Source organism: Mastomys coucha, unplaced genomic scaffold, assembly GCF_008632895.1.
Source record: "Mastomys coucha isolate ucsf_1 unplaced genomic scaffold, UCSF_Mcou_1 pScaffold3, whole genome shotgun sequence".
Lineage (NCBI taxonomy): Eukaryota > Metazoa > Chordata > Mammalia > Rodentia > Muridae > Mastomys > Mastomys coucha.
In genome coordinates this window covers 41,845,280-41,868,431 of record NW_022196909.1, presented here as the reverse complement: position 1 = coordinate 41,868,431, position 23,152 = coordinate 41,845,280, and the positions used below count along the sequence as shown (strand labels likewise).

Sequence of the window (23,152 nt, the reverse complement as noted above, 5' to 3'; positions counted from 1 at the left end):
AGAGAAAGAGAGAGGAGGGGGGGGAGTGGAGGCCAGCCATCAGCACATGGAGAAAGGGGGGAAGGTAATGAATGGGAAGGGACAAGGGGATAGAGTGGGAGCAAGAAGACAAGAGATCAAGAGAATAAGAGAGTGAATTTCTGCTCTTTCTGCATCAACTTCCTGAATGCTGGGATTACAGGAATGGAGGCGGGGGCTGAACCCAAGTTTTTGTGTGTATGTGAGGCAAGCACTCTATCAAGTTAGACACGTTTCCAGCCCCCTCTTACTTCTTTTAAAACCCCAGAGGCTGCCTTCAGGTGCATTACAAGAATATTTTAAAATTTAGATTGATTTAATTAATTTAATATTATTAGTATGAATGCTTTACCTACATGCGTACCATATGTGTACCTAGTGTCCAACGAGGGACTGGAGTTATAGATGGTTGTAAGCTGCAGTCTGGGTGTTGGGAGTTGAACCTGGGCCTTCTGCAAGAGCAAGATGTGCACTCATGCCAGGGAGTCCAGGCAAGTTCTAGGCTGTCACCCTTGAGTGAGGCTGTACCGTTGATCCCAGATGCTCTCAAGGAGTAGCTACCGGGGTCTCTGGCTCTCCAGCTGTGTGAGCCAACCTAATGATTCCCAATTAAAACTTTATAGATGCGTATGTTCTCTCTCTCTCTCTCTCTCTCTCTCTCTCTCACTTACTCTCTCTCTCTCTCCCCTTCCCCCCTCTCTCCCTCAGTTCTCTTTCTCTATAGAAATCAGATAGACTCTCTCCTTTCTGTTTTCTTTTCTCTAGTTTGAATACGCATGAGTGTCTTTTTCTGTTTTCCTCTGTTTGTTTTACTATTTTGGCATTGGTCCTGGTAAATGTTTTCCTGAGCTTCTTCAATTTATGGTTTTGCGTCTGTCATTAATTTAAAAAATTCTCAAGCAATTTCTTCAAATATCTCTTCCGCTCCCCTGGCATGTGGGCTTGTTGAAAATAGTCCTCTATCATGGGAGAGAATGCCATGGTTTCCAGTCTCCATGATAGACTGTCTTTCTTTCTTTCTTTTCTTTTCTTTTCTTGTTTTTTTTTTTTTTTTTTTTTTTTTTTTTTTTTGTTGTTGTTGTTGTTTTTTGTTTTTCGAGACAGGGTTTCTCTGTATAGCCCTGGCTGTCCTGGAACTCACTCTGTAGACCAGGATGGCCTCGAACTCAGAAAAGCACCTGCCTCTGCCTCCCAAGTGCTGGGATTAAAAGTGTGTGCCACTATTGCCTGGCCTGTCTTTCTATCTCTTCAAGGAAGTATATTGGTTTTAAGCAAGAGTTCAGAAACACCTTCTTACTCATTAGTGATGGGATTGTTAAGTTGGGCACACTGGTTTCATGCCAATCCTATCAATGCATGTGTATGCAAAAAGAAGAAGAAGAAGAAGAAGAAGAAGAAGAAGAAGAAGAAGAAGAAGAAGAAGAAGAAGGAGAAAGAGAAGAGAAAAAAGAAAAAGAAACTGGGGGAAGAGCTGCGGTTTAAAACATTGAAAATTTTTAAAAAACATAGTTTTTGAACCATGGATGTTTTTTCTTTCTCAGACTTCCCAAGGCCTCTGTATATTTCTAGAATAACATATATCTCAAGGAAAAACACAAGAAGATAATAAGGACCATATTGGGCATGGAGAAGAAGAACAGAGAGGACGGACCGGCTGGGGGGGGGGCATTAACTCTGTCAGTGACATTTGGGCTTTAAAAGGAAACTATAACTCTGGTCAGTGTATGTCTTCACGTAGTCCCAGGCCGGACTGGGGTGGAGGTGTGGTATGAGTCAGGAGCACACATAAGCTGCAGGGTGGCCAGGACAGGGAGAAAACCGGGGAGGCACAGGCTAGCCCCGCCCATTAGGGTCTACAAAAGGCCACAGTAAGAGGGTACCCTCGAACTCCTGCCTCTTCTGGGACTCGGCTTTCCTGCCCTTCCTGGAGACCCAGCTTCAGTGTGCCTCACACAAAACATGGCCGCCGGCACTGAGTCAACAGGACCCAGAGAGGAGGGAGAAAAAACATGGGGCAGAAGAGCTAAGGGAGGCATAGGTCTCAGGTTCTAACTGGCTGCTGGGTAGATTCTAGGTTTACCCAGATTGGTGGTGGGAGCAGGAAAGAGAGGTGTAGCAGAGGCATTGTGGGAGGATGAAGATCCTGTGAAATCCATGGGGAAGTGCATGTTCCCGGGAAAGGTTTAATATTGCTTTGAGAGTCAACAAACATAGATTTTGTGTTGGAGTGTGGTGTGTATGTGTGTGATGATGTATCTGGTTTTATGTGCTTGTTCTGTCTCTGTATGTACCTGTAATATTGTGGTTTAAAGACTTATCTTTATTTATGTGTATATATTTGTGTAAGCATATGTCACGTGTGTGGCTGCCTTCAGAGGCCAGGCAGAGTTATAGGTAGTTATGAACTGCTCGACATGGGTGCTGAGAACCCAGCTCAGATCCTCTGGAAGAGCAACAAAACAAATGCTCTTGGGCTGGCGAGATGGCTCAGCGGGTAAGAGCACTGACTTCAGAAGGTCCTGAGTTCGGATCCCAGCAACAACATGGTGGCTCACAACCACCCGTAATGAGATCTGATGCCCTCTTCTGGTGCGTCTGAAGACAGCTACAGTGAACTACCCCAGAGCGAGCAGGGCTGGAGCAAGCGGGGCCAGCATAGGTCCTGAGGTCAATTCCCAGCAGCCACATACATGATGGCTCACGGCTACAGCTACAGTGTACTCATACACATAAAAAAAATGCTCTTAACCGCTGAGTCCCTGCTTGGGTTAGGTTTCAGCTGAGTGGTCCTCCCAGCTCTAGGAAGTATATACCGTGTATACTGGAGTTAGGTTCACCACGCCTTCCTAATGCTGTTACCCTTTAATATCATTCCTCACGTTGTGCTGACCCTGCCCCACAACCATACAATTATTTTTGTTGCTATTTCATGATTGTAATTTTGTTACTTTAATGAATCATAACGTGGAGATGTGAGATGCCGCCCACAAGGGGGGTCGCGGCCCACAGGTTGAGAACTGCTGCCGTTACTCCGCGGCTGTCTGTGGGGCAGGGAGTGAGAAGCCACTTGGAGCTCTTTGTGTCCCTGGAGCATCAGTAACCGTGTGACTGTGGAGGCGGTGTTTCCTTCGGGGAGCCTCAGTCCTGTGCAAACAGAGGCTTTAGGTCTTGGTGTGATGCCCTTTGCCCGTGAGTGACAGGAAGGTAGAGGTTTGGTTCCTCCTCATTTCTGGAAAGGAGACAAGGGGCCCAGCCAATCAGGTACAGGGTGGCTACTTCAAACCTCAGAAACTGAGAAGAACGACAGAAAAGCTGAGCAACTGTGCTGCTCCGAGACAACCACTTCTCTACAGCGGGCCAGCCTCTCCTGCTGTGAGTGTTCCAGCCCGGTACTGTATACGTGCTGTCGGACCGGCATTTTCCAGGCTGGCATCTTTCATTAAGGTCTCTTTCCAGGGACATACTGCTTTGCTTTGTGGGTGTCCCACTGTCTTGTGTAACAGTAACAGAAGTTACTCACGGTAACTCGTAATTCACAGTAACAGTAGTATCAGGATACGTCCTGTCCTTCCACGCACAGTCTACCTTCAAGGCTTAGCTGTTCAGCAGAGGGATGCTTGTCAAAGATAGCCACAGTGCTGAGCCCTGGTCATAGGTGAGGCAAGCTGGAAAGCTGTTACCCACAGTGCAACGGTATCCCTGTTCTATCTGTGGACGTATCTACTAGGACGAAGCCTGCAGCAGAGACTGGCTGGGTATAGATACAAAGTGTCAGGATTGCCATTCTATGGAAGTATTTACTAGGACCAAGCCTAGGGCAGAGATTGGGTATAGATACAAAGTGTCAGGACCCGGCGGTGGTGGCGCACGCCTTTAATCCCAGCACTTGGGAGGCAGAGGCAGGCAGATTTCTGACTTTGAGGCCAGCCTGGTCTACAGAGTGAGTTCCAGGACAGCCAGGGCTACACAGAGAAACCCTGTCTCCAAAAAACCAAAACAAACAAACAATCAAAAGAGCTGTGATCTTCAAAGTGTCAGGATGACCCCACAGTATGAAGTGGCGCATCAGAAGGGGTGGAGGTGTGGCTTGGCAGTGAAGTAAGAAACATAGTCAAAGGACAGCTTACAAGGTCACCAGAGCTAGGCAGAGATGGATTGTGACAGGGCCAAGTGACAGAGTCCAAGAGAGCCTCTCTCCCCTCCCCCCAACACGGAAAATGTTCTACAGGTCTCAGAAGGGAGACAGAAGCCTGAAAGAAAAGGGTTGAATGGCTTCGCTGTGAGCTCAGGTTCAGGGACTCCAGGGTGGGGCCTGGCTGAGACTAGACTTCTGATAGACACTGTGCTTTTCAGAACTACCGGGCCCATTTTGTATTTTCCCTCTTCCTGGTGAAAAGTTACTTGGCGGCCATTGTAATTTGGACCTGTTAAAGGTTTGGTCCCCAGTCTTTGGTGTTATTGGGAGGTGGAGCCTCGTGGTGGAAAATAAAGTCATGGGGCGTGTCCTCTCTCAGTCTCCATCGGTGGGCAGCTTCCTCTGTGATAGGTTTCCTGTTGTGATGTTCTGCCAGGCTTAAGGTACCAGTGTGACTGGGCCAACTGTAGTCTGAACCCTAAGAAATAACAATCTTAAAGGAGACATTCTTCCTTATAAGTTGATTTTTTTTTTTTTTTTTTTTTTTTTGTCACAGCAACAGGAAGCTGACTCACACGTAGCTCACATCCAACTCCATGGTGTCTCTGGACTTGAGGAGAAACAGGGTCTGCAGTTGATCCCTAGGTGCTAGGGGATCCAGGCACTGATCTCTCTCTCTCTCTCTCTCTCTCTCTCTCTCTCTCTCTCCCTCCCTCCCTCTCCCCCCCCCATGTATGTTTCCTCCTCTGTGCCCCTCAGATGCAGAGAATTAACTAGGGCTGGAGCTGAGCCCTGCTCTCCCAAGCATATCTCATACTTATGCGGAAGAAGAGGAAGGCCAGAGAGTCTAGCATTAACTGAGATTTCCCTAAGTGCACATCTGTATTTTCAGGAATTTCCCTGCTTCTAGAGGGATCACGTCTTAATTTTATATATGAAGGCATCAAAACCCTTCTGGGAAAAAGCTGTGAATATTACGGGACTAATGGAGACATTGTAACGGCCCGAGGGTAGGACGGAGACTATGGGAAGGACGTGTAGAACGTGCGTTTTTTAACAGCCACAGTTGCTTTCCTTCTAGGCACCTCGTCCACAGCAAAGAGCTCTTGTGGGTGATTCACTTTGTCAGTAGCTTTGTCGGACCCTAGGGCCCTTTGAATAATCTTCCCTGTGTCTGCGGAAGACCTGGAGGCTTGCTTGTCTCCTACTGCTTCCATTCACCATCCCCAAATTCTTCCAAAGTGGACTCCCCTCTGCCTGAGGTATCAAACCAGAAGAAGGCAGGCCGCAGACTCTGAAGCCCCAGATGGATGGCTTGGCGCCCCCCCTCCCCCTCCCCCGTCAGGATTCCTCCCAGGAACTACCGACAGCCCTGGGGGCTACATCCTGCCACCTGCAGGGGCCTGCATTTTTGGACACATAGTTGAGCTCCAGTGGGCTAATTGAAGATTGTAGAATTAGGCCCTGCTGCAGTGGGAGCAGACCTGAAAGGCAGGTAAAAGAAACAAGAACCCCCTCCTCCCAACTCCACCTCCCGTCTACCTCAGACTCCCCACAGGTAGACAGACGTGAATACAAAGAGAGACAGGATTGCTGTGATCCAGGGCATGCTCCCACATGTATGTGTGCACGAATGCATGTCGTCTGACACACACATGCACACGCGAAGTGTAACTATGGACACACACGTGGACTTGCACACGTAGACCTGCCAGGCACAGACAGCATCTCACGATCTGTTCTCCCTTCTGAAATAGTTTCGAAAAGAGTGCAGGACAATCAATCATTTCTATTCTTTCAAAAAAAAAATGTGGACCACAGTCCTCTAGATTGCCGTCTCCCCCCCCCCTCGCACCACTTCCCCCACCCTGTGCCCTTTTCACCTGGACAGGGACTCCAGGTTTGAAGGCAGATGAAGTGGGGATGTGGGCCAGGTGGATGGGCGAGACTGGGCAGGCCCCTGGGTCTGGGGCAGGATCCGGCCTTTGAAGCCTTGGAGAGCATTCGGATGATGTGAGCAGATGAGAATCCTAAGCAGGCCTCAGGCTGCAGCTGCAGAGCAGTGGGCAGAGGGAGGGCAGGGCCAGCTTAGGTCAGGAGGCAATGTGGGGAAGGAGAGGAAGGGAGACTGGAGAGGGGCCTGGGAGGATTAGGAGGGTAGAGATAGGGGATGGTGTGGAAGGACTTAGTCTGCAGAAAAAGTATGAGTCACTTCAGAAGGTACAGACTTGGGATGGAGGTGTGAGAGGGTTTGGGGAGCCAGGCTGACCCCGTGGATAGTTCTTTGTGGTCCAGGAAATGAGCCAGGCCAAGAAGGACAGTGGGGATGGGCAAGGATGAGGGCCAAGGGGTTTGGGAGAATGTCTCTAGGCCAGTGTGAATAGCTTTCTGGAATTGGGATTTGCTGTCTGATGAGGGTCAATGTCACTGATTTTGTTAAAGGTCAGGCCAGGAATTGTTAGAGGAAGGAGCTCAAAGCTAGGTCAGATGGGGGGATTAGGAGTGCTGAATTGGTGGGAGAGAAAAGGGTGTGTGTGTGTGTGTGTGTGTGTGTGTGCATGTGTGTGTGTTTGTTTTTTCGAGGGTACCTTCTTGTCTCTGGGTATCTCAGTTGTTGGGGTGGAGGTGGGGGCAGGGGTCACCCCTGGGCACAGCAGGCTTCATAACACATGTACACCTACAGGCAACTGTTGGAGGGGGTACTCGTGTGCGTACACCATGGCAACGGTTTAGGGAGCTTGCCCTGGACTAGGAGACAGTTGGAGATATTGAGACTGGTAGGACCCTCAGGGCACACCCAGTGATCTAAGAGTGCAGGGGGTATAAGAAGTGACTACAGTCGCTTCGTAGTGTCCACTGATGGCAGATGTCTTTTTTTTTTTTCTTCAAATCGCTGGCCTTCCTATTGTCTGCCTCACGGACTTAACACATGTCCTGAAGTGGGCATGAATTAATAAATGCGGGACATCCTTCCACCTTGCCCTGGCTTTGAACCTAGATCTCACGCGTTGCCTCTGGCAGCTTCGTGGGGCAGCGTGGTATGAAGTAACAACATGCGCGTTGGAGACATCGAGGAGAGGAAGAGACCGCCACTCGGAGTTCTAGAAGCTGCTATAAATGCCAGTCCTTTTCCACCCTGCTTGTCCCCAGGTTCCGAACCTACCAGATCGCTCACCCCGTCCTCTCTCTGGCCCCGTTCTGCGCCTAGAGCCCAGACCCCGCCCATCGAGCTGTCTCCGCCCCGTATCCCGCCCCTGCTCGCCCCTGCCCGCCTCTGCCCTAGCCGGCAGCTGCGGCAGCAGCGGTCGGGAGCGCTGTGGGCAAGCAGCTCACGGAGGAGCTGGGTGCAGGATCCGGGCGCAGACTGCCTGGCCTGGGGAGATGGCGCCCAGGTTTGCAGGCTCAGGGCTAAAGGGTGCGAGGGGGTGGAGGTTGCCCGGGACCCACTAACCTGTGACTGTCCTCCGCAGGTGGCACCTCCTAGATGTGCTTTCCAGTTTGGTCTTCCTTCTGGTGGCACGCGTCTCCTGGGCAGAGCGAGGTAAGCCTGGATGGATGCATAACTTGGTGCTCCAGGGTTCGCCGGACTTACGTGCCTTTTGTGCAGTTCTCTGACTTGTCCAGAAGACAGCCACCTCTTATCTTGTGCGGTCTGCCGGGAGGCAGCGGCGGCCAGGCCCTGCCCACGCGCAGGTGGCGGGCGGTGGCTGGAGCGCTCAGGGGTAGCGCGGTGGTGGCGTTTTCAGCGCCACGCTGCTTTATGCTAGCCATTCATTCTCTAGGCTTTGAGCGTCTGGGGCTCCGGGGTGCGAGCTGTCCGTGTTTGGAGTCCCCTGTGGGGTGACCAGACTTTAAGTGGCGGAGAAGTTTGTGCGCTCCTTTGGCTGGGCTAGAGGCATACACCCGTGTCCCATCTCACCAATGTCGCCCTCCCTGGCCTCATTCTGGTCAACGCTTGAGTGAGTGGCCACCGCCGGTCCCTCCAGGTCCTCGGGAGGGACTGTGGGCGGGGTTTGTCACGGCTGAGAAAGAACTGAGAAAGATCGTTAAGTGCATGGCGTCATCTTTGAGTTTCCAACCTGTTGAGGCAAAACTGCGCGCGTTTGCCCGGGGCTGGACTCCGGTGGCCGGCTAGTCTTTGTGTGCTGCGGCAGCAGCTCAAGGCCCCTGTCCCCAGCGCCTGCGGTGGTGTCGGGTTGCGCGCGGTCCCCTTTGATGCTGATGAGCACCAAGCGCAGTCAGGCCAGCTACCACGCTCCTAAGCCCACTCTACTGCCCCGTAAGGACCGCAGCATGGGCGCACTGAGAGCTTGCTTTGCCACCGGCTCTGAGATTCAGCAGCTAACCAGCAACTGGCTGCTCCCCTCCTGCTCTAATATATCCACAAGGCCCCTGAGTTGGGGGTTGGTGCAACGCCAGACTGCCAGGGTAGAAACCCCGCGCTTTATCACAAAGGCGCCTGCTGGTGATCTCCCCAAAGAACCAAATCCGAACTCTGCAATATCACCTGCTGTGGTCCCCAGGCTTCTTGCCACAGCACCACGAAGGATGAAAGATAACGCGAGGAGGGGAAATCACTCTGGGAAGGAAAAGTAACTTGGTCCATTGCTTCAGTGCGATCGTCACTTCGGGCTAAACATCAGTACAGGCCCTCTTAAACAGCAGATCCGAAAAGCACCTGTTGCTTGGGTAACAGATAATTCTTCACTTGCTTGTGTTAACTACGGCGGGGGATGGGGAGTGGAATGGGGGTAGGGGAGCGCCTTGCAACTCTGCCAGAGATGGGTCTTGGCCAGGCCGTTCTTTCTGACCAACCACATGGCACTTGGGGCTATTAATCAAATGAGGGGCTGGCAGGGGCTGTAGACAGGGATTTGTAAGCCTGGGGCCTCTTCTGTAACCACTGATGACAAAGGAAAGATGCTGGACACACACACACACACACACACACACACACACCCCAGCCACCAGCTAGGCTGGTTTCAAGTATAGAAAGGTGATGGATCAGAATTTTAGCCTTTGGGTGGAACAAACCTGTGTGTCTGTTAAGCTTTAGTGCGATCTAAGGATAAGATTGGGAAGGTGATGTGTCTGTCTGTCTGCTCGTTGTGGCTACTGTTGGGGTTTTTAGCCTTGTACCCTCAGGGACAGGGAGGTCCCTCTAGAGATGTCCAAGGAATGTGATTCTTCTGTGTCCTGGAGGCTGAGCCAAAGCTGCTCAGTGGGTGGGTGGGTGGGGGGGCTTGTGTTGCATACACCAGCTCCTCCCACAACGTGGCTTGGGCTCTTCATCCCCGGGGGTGCTGAGTCCTCTGGATCCGGATAACTGGTGAGCTCTTGAGTTATTGGGGGTGGGGGTGGGGGTGGGGTGGGAGGAGGGGGAGAAGAGCTAATATGCCTGAAATCCTGACTGGCAGGTTGTGATTTGCTTGGGTCCGGTAGAAACCACCCTCAGCTGCCTGGAGGCCTAGCCACATCTCCAAAGAAATGTCTCTCTGCCGAGCAAAGCCCTTTTCTGTTTTTGGACTGGTCCTGTGTTGTTGTTGATTCTGAGGTTTAGTTGGAAGCTCTGAAATAGCGGGTTGTACCTTTAGTCTTAACCTGCCTTTGGGGGAGCTGTCACCCCACTAGTGACTCCTAGGATTTGCAAGGCCCCCATTTGTCTGCAGTTTCTCTCTTGTGGACTCATGTATGCCCTGTGGTTATAGACTCTGAAGAGGGGGTCTGTGAGGAAAGAGGACACGCCAAGGAGGGGATGCTCGTCGGCCACTCTGGTGCTGTCTTCATAGCCTCTTGTCCCCAGCTCTTCACGTGCTCCACTTGCCCAGAGTCCCTGTGCTCTGCGCTCTCTGTCTGACTCCTAGCATCACCACCATCTACAGATGCTTATTTAGCACACAGCGGTGCCCCTGAGCTGGTGCCCCTGAGCTGAGTTCCCTCAGTAGGTCTGCAGGGAGGTGGCACACAGGCACTTGGTAACATTAGACTTTAAGTTGTGGGAAAGGGCTCCCGTTCCTGGCTCACCCACTGGGGAGTCTTCGGGATTCAGATGCAAAGACCTGGAAGATAGTTTTGAATTTCAGCAAAACTTGTTTTTCAGGGTACTCCTGTTTTTCCTTCAAAGGAAGGGGTGGGGGGACTGAGAGAGGGGAAGCCCTCTTCCTCAGGAAACCTAGAAGGAGTGAGCTGACCTCCCCAGGGTGCAGGCTAATCAGGCCAGAGTGCTGCCTCCGCTCATCCCGTTCCACTTTGAAAATGTACTGTACAGACATGCATATTCATGCATATGTGTGTTCAGGCCACAAGTGCCCATGAATGTGATATTCACACATAAATGGACATACAGATATGCATACATGTTCATACAATGCAAACTATATATGCACTCATGAACACAAACTCATTCACATTTGTGCCCCCCCAATGCCCATGTGCATTCATATAAAAATGTGTGCACAAACAAATGGGCACACACTCCCACAGTCACAAATGCATACCATGCATGTATGTACATGTATGCACACACACATACACACACACACACACACACACACACAAGCTCCCTGCAATGCAGCATCATCCATTAAGGAAAACACAACATACACACCAACATGGAAGTACACGGGGCATGCCAGAACAGTTGCACATGCATACATATATGCACACACACACACACTCTCTCTCTCTCTCTCTCTCTCTCTCTTTCTCTCTCTCTCTCACACACACACACAAGCCCCATGCAATGCAGCATTATCCATGAGGGAAAACAGAACATAAATACATACATACAAGCATGGAAGTACATGGGGCATGCCAGAATGATTGCACATGCATACATACATGCACACATACTCAAATCCCCCCATAAAGGAAAACACAATACATACTCACACATAGAAGTACATGGGCCAGAACAGTTACACATATATACATACATGAATGTGTACACACATGCACGCGTGCGCACGTGTGCGTGCGCGCGCACACACACACACACACACACACACACACACACAGAGGTTCTTTGTCTATGTAAACTTCTGAGTTCTGTCTCCATCTGTGGTGTTAGAAAAGTTGGGTTCAATCGAGCAGTGGTGGCACATGCCTTTAATCCCAGCACTTGGGAGGCAGAAGCAGGCAGATTTCTGAGGTCGAGGCCAGCCTGGTCTACAGAGTGAGTTCCAGGACAGCCAGGGCTATGCAGAGAAACCCTGTCTCGATAAAACCAAAAAAGAAAAATAAAGGAAAAAAAGAAAAGAAAAGTTGGGTTCACTGGGAGGACCGAGGGGTCCTGTGTTGGGTGTCCAGACTCCAGACTCCTGACTTCATGGTGTGAGCACCACTACTCCGTGAACATCTCTTGGACCACAGGACTCAGAACTCCATCAGATGCTCTCTGTTAGGGCTTACATGTCAGAGAAGAAACAGTTCAAATATATTTGGTATGTTTATGAGGTTTGAAAATTTGGTACATTTTGAATTGCAAGTGACATGGTGAAATCATAGAACAATCTGGGGGCATTTAACCCGTATCCCATGAGCAGATCAGCTCTGTTCCTCTGGCCAGGTCATCTGCTTCTCTAGATCTAGCTCCCACCCTGAGGTTTGGGGGGCCCAGGATTCAGCTTTTGCCGGGGGCCCGGATTCTTCCCTTAGAGACATCTTGGAAGGCTCCTCAACTCTGTAGTGAGATCATGCAGGTCTGTGTTCTTCTGAGGCAGCAGAGGATGGGGCAGGGTAAGCTTTGTGCACAGTTCCTGTGTGTCTAGATGGTATGGTGGCTGTCACCTGACTTTGAAGCATGGATTCTCCATCCCTAATAGGGGAGTCGAGTGGGCACTGTGGGCAGCTGAGAACCCTTGGTCAAGCTGTTTAGACTGCTCTGCGTCTCTTTCTCTGATTCAGGGGTGTTTTTAATGACATACAATGAATCTGTGCAACTCACACGGTGTCCCTGGGATAGGCAGCCGCTTTAGGCAGGGACCCCCAGTGGTTTCGTTCATTCTTAGCTCTAGCCATGCTGGCTGGGGATGTGGGAGCCAGGTTGCTGGCTGAGAGATGCAGCTCAGGTTAGTGAGTCTTTGCTCATGTGGGGTGGCTGTCAGAGAACTTCTGATCACAGATGCGCTGAGTCAGGTCAGCTTTGGGCTGCAGATGCATGTCTAGTCCTTGCCTGTGGGAGCATATCATCTCTTTGGCTCCTTCATGCGGGCAAGCTTAAGCACAGCCATCTGGCCGCTGCAGACAGAGCCGTAGCATGGAGAGGCTGCCCACGCGCCTGCACATCTTTCTGGAATTCTATGCTTGCCGATGGAGTCATTACTAGGCTGATCCTATGGGTACTTTGTATGCATGGGGAGGTGTTGTCATGAGGCAGGACAGAGCAGAGCAGGGGTACTCAGCACTAGGACATGGCAGGTTATTTCCAGTTTCCAGACGATCAAGATGTTCTGCAGGTACATGTAAGAAGTGCTGGGTTAGCCGGGCAGTGGTGGCGTATGCCTTTAATCCTAGCACTTGGGAGGCAGAGGCAGGCTGATTTCTGAGTTTGAGGCCAGCCTGGTCTACAGAGTGAGTTCCAGGACAGCCAGGGCTACACAGAGAAACCCTGTCTCGAAAAACAAAACAAAACAAAACAAAACAAAAAAGTGCTGGGTTGGGGGCTGGAGAGATGGCTCAGAAGTTAAGAGCACTGACTGCTCTTCCAAAGATCCTGAGTTCAAATCCCAGCAACCACATGGAGATCTGACGCCCTCTTCTGGTGTGTCTGAAGACAGCTACAGTGTACTTATACATAATAATAAATAAATCTTAAAAAAAAAAAGTGCTGGGTTTAGCTATTTACCAGCACTGACCATGGGTGAGGGTTGACTCTAAGGTGTCCCACAGAAAAGATGCTACACAGACAAAAACCTCAGAGATGCTGCAGGAAGATGAGATGGGGCTATCTGCAGAGAGGGATCAGTGATGGGTTTAAATAGTAATAATAATTATTATTAAAATAAATTAATATTAATAATAGCAGCTACTACTACTACTACTACTACTACTACTACTACTACTACTACTACTACTACTGGTAGTTTGTTTTTCAAGACAGAATTTCTCTGTCTCATAGTCTGGGCTGTCCTGGACTTTTCTTTGTAGACCAAGTTGTTCTTGAACTCACAGATCTGCCTGCTTCTGTCTCCCAAGTACTGGGATTAAAGGTGTGTGCCACTACACCCAGCTAAGGTTTAAATTCTACAGATGGCATCACATTGTTTGTCTACCCCTCCTATCTGCCCATCCATCCATCCATCCATTTATCCTTTCATCTGCTCATCCATCCATCCATCCAACCATCCATCCATCCATTTATCCTTCCATCTGCTCACCCATCCATCCTTCCACCCATCCATTCCTTTATCCTTTCCATTCATCTGTCCATCCATCCTTCCCTCCATCCACCCACCATCCACTCATTCATTTTTGTTTAGAATCACTCACCTTTTTTTTTTTTTTTTGGATTTGCTTTGTTTTTGAGTACCTTCATAATTAGCAGCAACCAGGCGTCCTGTTTCAAAGCTGAGCTCAGATGTCTTTGAAACAGTATCGAATTTCTGTAGCAGGCTTCTGCCTCTTCGAAAAGCCTGCCAGCACAAGCCATTCGCTGAACAGGAGCTGTGATTTGAGCTGTTACAAAAGCTGAGCTGGAGGGAGCTCAGAGCAAGAGCTTCTTTAGTGGAATAGTAGTTAACCTTCCACCCAGCCTTTCCTGGGAGCGTGGAGGGCTGGGAAGAGCAGTGGGTTTAGCTGCAAGAGACGTCACACTGTGTGAATCCCTGCAGACAGGAATCTAGATGCTCTAGGACATGCTTCTAGGACAAAGATAGACTTTCCCATGTATCAGCTGGAGAACATCTTCCTAGAAGATGAGGAAGTGGAAGAGAGTTTTAGTGCTCCAGCAGTGGTGTAGCAAGATGTGGGTGGATGGTGATTGCCCTCCCACTGAAAGCGTGGCTGATCGCAGGGGCTTCAGGAGGAGGGGGGGCACAGTCTGGAGCAAAGGGTCCCCTGAGGACCTCACAGACTCCTCTTCGGCTCTGGCTGGTCCACAACCTGGAGGTGTGTACTGAGAGCCCATACAGTTAGTTAGTTACCTTGGGGTGAATGTCACTCCTCCACAGTTCCACTTGGTCACCTATTTTCTCTTTTCTTGTGTGTGTCTCTGCACACCTCGGGTGCCTGCTCTGGGAGAAGGTAGGAAGATAGACAGCGAGTATTTCCAGATGCCGGTAGTCTGGGGGTTGAGGGGAGAGTGACTGTCAGTGGGGAGCAGAGCCTTCTCTTATCTCTGGAGGCAGAGTGCCCGGGGCCTGGGTTCCATCCAGCTCCGTGTTCTCACGGTCCTTATCTTGGGTGTTTCCAGTCAGCTTTGGGGCTGGATGCAGGGGCTGCGGTTAAGCTTTCAGGAGATGTAGGGCCCCTCCAGATGCGCAGAGCTAATTCTCATCAGGTCATGCCAGAGCTAGCTATTATCACTTCAAAAAAAAAAATCTTAGTTTCCGAGTTGCCCTGCCGAGGGTCACTCTATTACCCATCATACCTCTGTCTTTCTCTCTTGGGGTGTTTCTTCCCTTTGTAGCTCTGTCTTTTCGTGGGGGTAGCTTTGCATGCCACATTGGTGTGTTGGCCTGCTCAGCCTGAAATGCGTAACATTGTTCTTCATTTGTATGACTTCTAATCCATCCCCTAGCGGCAAACACAGTTTAAGGATACACTTAGCTCAGGGAGGTCCTCCTGGGTCAGTTTGCTCATTATTTGCAGGCCAAGGACTATGTGAGACTAGGTGCCTTCTCTGGGAAGCATTGAGTGAGGCCAGATGCCTGCACAGGGGAGGACTCTGGGGCTGGGCACTTGTGTAAGAGAGATAGATACATGGTGTGTATTGATTGCTTTCGGCTGGAGTCCAGTTCTTATAGCAAGCAGCTGTAGAGCCACCAGATCCCGGTGACTATATCTGGTAGGCTGCCTGGCCACCAGCTTTGCCCTCATAGGTGGAGGCTGATGTGTGGCTGAGAGCCCAGGATGTAGGTTCGAAGCTGGCTGTATTTCCCGTGCTGGGTGACATTAGGTGGCTTCCCGACCCTTTGAATGGAGCTGATGATGGTTCACTTGCCGTGAGGCAATATAAGATCTGGCCTAGCCTCAAGAGAGCATAGTTGTGACTCAGTCTCCCCTTGAGTCCTGACAGTTCTGGGCTGGATTCAGGGCCCATCACACCCTATAGAAAGATTATCATTAATACGAGTAGGAGGTGTGTTTCTGGAACTCTTACCCAGCTCTGAGTTGGACCTGCCACTGTGACATATTATGTGAGGGAACACAGCTATTTCTGCCTAGAAATTTCAGAGTTCTTCCTAGACTACATGAGGTGTCCAGCATGGTGACATTAACTTACCATGTGCTCTCAGAGAGATTTCAGAGCCAACTGTCCGCTTCTGGTTAACATGTACCTTTATTGGGCTGAGGTAATTTAAGAATTCCCAGAGTCCTCTGAAGACTCCTAAGGGCTGGTCTCTCTTACCAGTGGATGTTTTCTAGTCAGGGCTTCAGCCCTGGACGTAGGCCCCGTCTGGGGAGTGAACAAGAGCACACGCAATACCCTTTTTCTTGTCACCTCAGCCTTTCACCTAGAAAACTGAGAGCAGGGGCTGGTGAGATGGCTCAGCAGGTAAGAGCACAGACTGCTCTTCCGAAGGTCCTGAGTTCAAATCCCAGAGCCACATGGTGGCTCACAACCACCCATAATGAGATCTGACACCCTCTTCTGGTGTGTCTGAAGACAACTACAGTGTGCTTATTTATAATAATAAATAAAACTTTAAAAAAAAAGAAAGAAAAGAAAACTGAGAGCCACTTTCAATTAATCCCCGTCCTGTGCAAGGCCGGGATTCCTCACTAGCTCCCTCTGTGGGGCTGGGTAAGGCCTCTGTCGTCCATACCCACCGTTCCTTTCTCTTCTCACAGGGACATGGTCCTGGGTCTGTTCTGTCACCTTCTTGCTTTATAGAAACCTCCATGCCGATGGCTGAGGGTGCAGGTTACTAGGACATTCCCGATGAGCGACAGGGCTCTAGGGGTGACAGGGAGGCCCAGGACAGGGTCCTGTGAACAGGGAGGTCTCCCAAACTGGGAGAATTTAGAGCTGAGAGCTCATAGCTCCATCTCCTATGTGTCTTCAAGAGCTATTACTGTTCTCTGAGCCCCTAACCCTTGGAGGAGGAGGGGGAGGAGGAACATGCTGAGCCTGATGTCCTATGAGCCCAGGTGTCTTATCTCTGTTTCTCATTCTGGCTCCTAAGCCCCATCTCCTTTTTTTTTTTTTTTGTTTTTGTTTTTTGGAGACAGGGTTTCTCTGTGTCCTGGAACTCACTTTGTAGACCAGGCTAGCCTCAAACTCAGAAATCCACCTGCTTCTGTCTCCCAAGTGCTGGGACTAAAGGTGTGTACCACCACTGCCCGGCTCCTTCTTTTTAACTTTTACTTTCCCCACTGTGTAATAAACCCACATCTTGCTGCTGGTCTCTCATAGGGCTCCTGTTCTTGGCAGCCAACAATTAGTAAGGACTTCTGGTTCATTCCACATTCTATCTCCTAGAGAGCCCCCTCCATCAGGGCAACCAGGATCTGACTATTATTCTTTTTTTGTTGTTGTTTTTGTTTTTTGAGACAGGGTTTCTCTGTAAAGCCCTGGCTGTCCTGGAACTCACTCTGTAGACCAGGCTGGCCTCGACCTCAGAAATCCATCTGCCTCTGCCTCCCAAGTGCTGGGATCAAAGGCGTGCGCCACCACTGCCCGGCCTGACTATTTTTCTTGAGGACATGACTCTTTAAGCCCAAGGAAAGTAGCCCAGTGGAGTGCCACAGGAGGTTTGTCACCAGGGAGACCACCCATCCTCCTCCTCCTCCTCCTCTTTTTCCCAGTCATTGTTTATGGGAAAGAGGAAATGTGGATTCTTTAGGCAGACCAGACTTGACAGTGCCTGCCTGGACCCGGCCCCTTGTGGACAGCTCCTCTCTTAGTGGATAGCCCTAGGGACTAAGATCAGCCGGCTGACCATGGTTCTATGCCAGACAGGGAAACACAGCGAGGCTACCAGTGAGGATAGACGGCAGACTCTAAGGATGGGGAGACACATGCCCTCGTCTGGTGTGTCTATTAGACTGAAGGATGAGTGTCTCAGAAAGATGTCCGCATCTTCCGCTGCAGACTGTGAAGGTTCAAAAGCAGCACACTGTTACCCTTGGGGTTAGGTCAAGGATTTCAAGGTAGGGAGATGATCAGACCTCTGGGTGGCTGGCATGAACCCAGGGTGCTTACCAGGCGTCATGGGAAGGACAGTCGGTCAGATATGAGGATGGAGGTATGACTTTGAGCGTGTGCATCTGTCTTAGTCAGGGTTTCTATTCCTGCACAAACAGCATGACCAAGAAGCAAGTTGGGGAGGAAAGGGTTTATTCAGCTTACTTCCATATTGCTGTTTATCACCAAAGGAAGTCAGGACTGGAACTCAAGCAGGTCAGGAGGCAGGAGCTGATGCAGAGGCCATGGAGAGATGTTCCTTACTGGCTTGCTTCCCCTGGCTTGCTCAGCCTGCTCTCTTATAGAACCCAAGACTTCCAGCCCAGGGATAGAACCCACAAGGGGCCCTACCCACTTGATCACTAATTGAGAAAAATGCTCCACAGCTGGGTCTCATGGAGGCACTTCCCCAACTGAAGCTCCCTTCTCTGTGATAACTCCAGCCTGTGTCAAGTTGACACACAAAACCAGCCAGTATAGCATCTGAGGGTGGATACTTGAGGATAGAGTAGGATTTGGAGGGTGCTATGCTGTTGGCCTTGAGTACAGAGGCAGCCGTTAGGCGACACACGTACCTCTAGTTACCTTCTGGGAAAGTTGGAGTGGTCTGCCCTAGAGCCTGGAAGGCCCAACTCTGCAATGCCTTGACTTTCTTGTGAGCTGTAGAACTCTTAAGAGAAGAAATGTGTGTGTTCTTGCCCCGCTCACTAGGTATTTGTTCCTATAGCCTTTGGAAACAGAGGTGAAGGCTCCTTGGCTCACTGAAGGAGAGGAAGTAGCCATTCAGAGGAATAAGGTGCCTGCTGTGGTGTGAGAACCTCTGAAGCGATTTTAGGTCTGATCCCTTCCTAAGCAGGATGCCACAGTGTGTCTAAGGCCCACGGGCCAGAGTGCTGTCTGATCCTTTCAGCACAGCTGGGACCACTGGAGGCTAAAGGTTCTCCACCAACACGCTAAAGATGAACCCCCACCCTGAGGACACTCCCTGGCTTTCTATGGACTTCTCCACTGGCAGGTCTTCCCAACACAGCCTGCACAGCAGCTCCTGGGACCTCTCTCTACACCAGGGTCTGGCTTAGGGCCCTGTTGGCCAAAGCGGGAGAGTGGAGGGGTACTAACAGCTGGTGAGCAGCAACTACCATTTTAGGAAGTGGCTGCCAGGCTGGTGGGAACTGCTGGGAGGAATGTTCGTGAATGCTGTCCCTGACACATAGTAGGCATTCTGCTAGGCAGGATTCACAGCCTAGAGGCTTTGCAGTGTGGCTTCAGTCTATCCCAGATCAGACAGACCACTGGCAGCGACCATGCTACATAGTATACATAGATACATAGTATAAAAGCTGGCTCTTTCCCACTCTGCTTATCCGCCAGCATCTTCTATCCCAGGAGAACCGCTGATGTAGGTAGGCCTCAAGGGATATGACGGTGGGGCTGGAGACAGTAAAGCAGATGGCTGTTCGCCCAGCAGGCTATCAGTACTCCATCGGGCTTGTCCGTGGACCAGAGGCTGCCGATCTCTGATTGTTCTGAACACTGCCCAGGCCTCAGCTGTCACGAGTGATTCCTGTGCCCTTGGTTATCCAGAATGGATCTGACAAGCCCTTTAGTCCTTTGCAGAGGCACAGTGGTAGGTGTGGATCTTAGGAAAATGATCAAACCATATCCCACCAGCCAGCAAGTGGACTCCTAGAATTTTTAAATGACATCTTTCATTTGTAACGGACCCAAACCAGCCATATTGGGCTCTTAGCTTGTACCTGGGGATTGGGACCTTTCCTGAGAGCACATACAGGTAGGGAAAGCCTCTGAGGGAACCTTTGGCCAGGTGCTCAGCCCAGCTTCTGGGCCTGTCCACATTCAGAGAAGAAGCAGAGGGTCTTGCTTTTATCCTGAGGAGGGGAGCTGTGGGGGCCCCACCCGGGGCTTATCAGAATACAGTGCTTGCATCTCTGGACTTCATCTGTCATGAAAGCTGATAAGCCCCTCCCCCCTGTTATCTCTTGGGGTCTGCAGTGGCGAGTCAGCCATGCCAGCCTTGACTGGCCAGTCAGCCAGCCCTGGTCACTCTCCTGAAACCCACCAGCTGGCCAGAGGACTGACCCAGTCCCTATGGAATAGGGATGCCATTGTACCCTATGGCAAAAGGCTTGAGGTTATATAGCCTGAGGAGAGGAGGGCCTGGTGGCATTTCATTTCTCTCCTCAGATTCAGGAGTCGGGCGTGAGGATGCAGAACAGTGTGTGCTAGATCAAGGCTGTGATTCTGAGCTCCAGTGTCTTACCCACTCCTCTCCAGCATCCCCATCCCTTCCTTCTTTGCCTTTAAATGTATCTCATCCTTTTCCTACCAGCTTCCCAGGATTCCTCCTCTCCAGCGTTCCCAGTGTCCCTCATTCATTCCTTTCCCTACCCCTCTATCAATCTGCACCCCTTCTTCTCAAGCCCCCCCATACCCCCATCCCTCTTCTCCAGGACCCCTAGCAGCTTCCTCTCATCTTTCCAAGCCTTCCGTCATCTTTCCAAGCTTCCTTACGGTCAGCCTATATCTCAGCAGGTGTTAAATTCAAGCTAAATTCGTTTCTGAATTTCAATTATTTAGCAACAGTTAATAGCTGAACTATATAACGCCACAGCTGGTCCCTCCCCACATTGTGGTCTATATGTCCCCAGTCCCTAGGAAGGCCCCATTTCCCCCTTTTGCATTTCATTGTCCCGGCCAGCATTGTTTCTTTCTGAGATAAGACAAAAGATACTGTTTTTTTCTTGTGCTTTATCTCTTAAGTTCTCAGCCATCCTGTCTGACCTTTGCCCTCTGGTTTTAATGAAGGGTTTTAAAAGTTTCCTTTCCGGTCCCACTGGTTGATCCCTGTTTAGGCAATATGTACCTTGGGGGAATTGCTTTGTGCAGGGTACTGCTGCCTGGGAGTTGTTCTGCCGCCCAGTGCTCTCCAAATCAGCATTACTTAGCCTGAAGCAGAGAGTTGGCTATCTTCCTGCCTTGGACATAGCTTATCTCTGTCCCACTTGAGCAGTGTCCTCATTTATTAGGTCGGACCAAAATGTCACCAACTGGCATCATCTGGTCCACCTTATTATCTCCTCTTGGTGAGTTCTTACAGTCTGGGCTCCCCCGTCCCATGTCTGCACTCATTTGGGCTTCTTGCTTGTTTTTGTTTGTTTGTTTTGTTTTTTTGAGACAGGGTTTCTCTGTGTATAGCCCTGGCTGTCTTGAAACTCGATCTCTAGACCAGGCTGGCCTTGAACTCAGAGATCTGCCTGCCTTTGCCTCCCAAGTGCTGGGAGGCATACCCAGTGACCCCATACCCAGTTCATCAGTCAGTCTTGATTTTACTCTTTGGAGCTGACTTCTGGCAACGATTCCACAGACCTCCTGTCTGCCGGCCTGCCTGCCTGCCTGCTGCCTTGTGGCTGGGCAGTCTGTGCTTCAAGTTATCTTTAAGGGCTCTCAGTCTTTGTGTAACATGGCCTGTGCCCACTTCTGCTTCCTCCCACACTTAAGGGGACCTTTAAACATGCCCGATGTCTCGAGCAGAACCTGTTACTAGCGATCGCCCAGACTGAATATTAATCTGATCACAGTCAGCGAGGCTGTGGTTTGGCCTGATTTTTCTGTGTTAGACAGAACCAGGCCACTTCCCTGAGGTATCCTGTCCCAGAGCTCTCTCCCAGACCTGCTCACTGTGACTCTTCCTTGGTACCTCCCCCTTCTCCTCCAAGCCTCCTTCCCTCATCCCCAAGCCTTTTCCTTTAAGTCTTGGTGACCTCCATGTGCTTGGTGAGTCCTATCCCTGATCCAGTGACATCCAGTTGTGTCATTGTCTGCACTTGCCCACACAGGCCAAGAACCTCAAATGACTTGGACTTCCAAGTGAATACTTGTATCATTATCAAACAAAGCCTGCAGCTACATAATAAACCTTTGGAAGAAACACATATACCAGGGATGCCCACTAGTCCCGGCCTTACTGGGGACATTTCCGCATGTCACCTTTTTTATGAAAAGGGAAATAAATGACCCAGGACTGTTTGTAGTTATAGGATGTGTGTGTGTGTGTGTGTGTGTGTGTGTGTGTGTGTGCAGTTATGGGACTTGTGTGTGTCTGGACATTTGGAGACCTCTTGTCTCAGTCCTTCCTGGTATTGGATATGACCACAAGAATTAAAGGCCATGCATTCCCCACAGGGTTCTTCTGCTTTGAATAATTCCCCTTCTCTACTATCACAGGGATCCCTAAGTCCTTAACAGCCCCCCGAAGGTGGAGCCTCCATGTGCTACCTAGAGTTCCAAGCTAGAGAATTTAGTTCCTGAGACATTTGTATAAACAGTTGATATTAGTTTTATTTATTTATTTATTTATTTATTTAAAGATTTATTTATTTTATCTATGTGAGGACACTGTAGCTGTACAGATGGTTGTGAGCCTTCATATGGTTGTTGGGAATTGAAATTTTTAGGACCTCTGCTCATTCTGGTCAACCCCGCTTGCTTTGGTGCGCTCTGCTCGCTCAGTCCCTGCTATCTCCAGCCCAAAGATTTATTTATTATTATACATCAGTACACTGTAGCTATCTTCAGAGACACCAGAAAAGGGCGTCAGATCTCATTAATGTTGGTTGTGAGCCACCATGTGGTTGTTGGGATTTGAACTCAGGACCTTCAGAAGAGCAGTCAGTGCTCTTACCCGCTGAGCCATCTCACCAGCCCTAGTTTTATTTATTTATTTGTTTGTTTGTTTTGGTTTTTTGGGACAGGGTTTCTCTTTGTAGCCCTGGCTGTTTTGGAACTCACTCTGTAGATCTTGAACTCAGAGATTTGTCTGCCTCTGCCTCCTGAGTGTTGGGATTAAAGATGTGCGTGCACCCGGCAATAGTTAATATTTTAAAAGTTGTACTTTTGCCAGGGTTCCAGATGTGGCCCAGATGTCCACAGCATCAAAAGATGTACTTTTGATCAAAGTACTTAACAGAAGAAGCTCATATCTCACCCATGCGTAAGCTCTATGACAGAGGAGATTTAAATGGGCCTTCCCGGTCCCCTGCAGAGCTGCCAGCTTTGCCAAGGAGTTAAGCTACAGAAGTTACATTTGTACATACACGAACTCCCCAGAGGGCCCTGGACCAGCATCTTCCCGGTTATTTTGTCCCTACACTGGTAAACACAGAGGTACCGCCTGCTGAGGAGATAGCTTACCCTTGACTCCCACTCATTCCTCTCTCCCATCCATGTCTTCCTCTGCGTTGTGCCTCCTTCCACCCATGACTCTGTTTTCCTTGGCTCATGGCCATGTAGCGCTCAGGGTTATATCTCTAAGACTGGCTCCCTATTAGCAGTGGCTCCTTCCCTCAGTCCCTCCACTAGCCTGCAGGTCATGACCTCTCAGTGTAGCCCCTTCCCTGTGCATCCTCTCCGTGGAGCTCTTCCCCTCTGCAGAGCCCCTCCCCTGCGCATCCTCTCAGTATAACCCCTCCCCTTTGTATAACTCCTCCCCTGTGCATCTTCTCTATGTAGCTCCTCCCCTCTGCATAGCCCCTCCCCTGCCCGTCTTCTATAGTCCCTCCCCTCTGTATAACCCCTCCCTTGTATAGCCCCTCCCCCTGTATAGCCCCTCCCCTGTGCATCCTCTCTTTATA

The 23,152-nt window shown here is 50.1% G+C and overlaps 1 protein-coding gene across 1 annotated transcript in view; it reads left to right on the top strand.

Moving 5' to 3' along the window:
- The first annotated feature begins 7,408 nt into the window (after positions 1 to 7,408).
- Col18a1 (collagen type XVIII alpha 1 chain) overlaps positions 7,409 to 23,152 on the top strand; it is a 116,843-nt gene continuing 101,099 nt past the window's right edge. The window contains exons 1-2 of the mRNA XM_031346746.1: positions 7,409 to 7,545; positions 7,624 to 7,694. Coding sequence (XP_031202606.1) covers positions 7,535 to 7,545; positions 7,624 to 7,694 — 82 coding nt within the window. The 5' untranslated portion in view covers positions 7,409 to 7,534. The remainder of the gene's footprint in view (positions 7,546 to 7,623; positions 7,695 to 23,152) is intronic.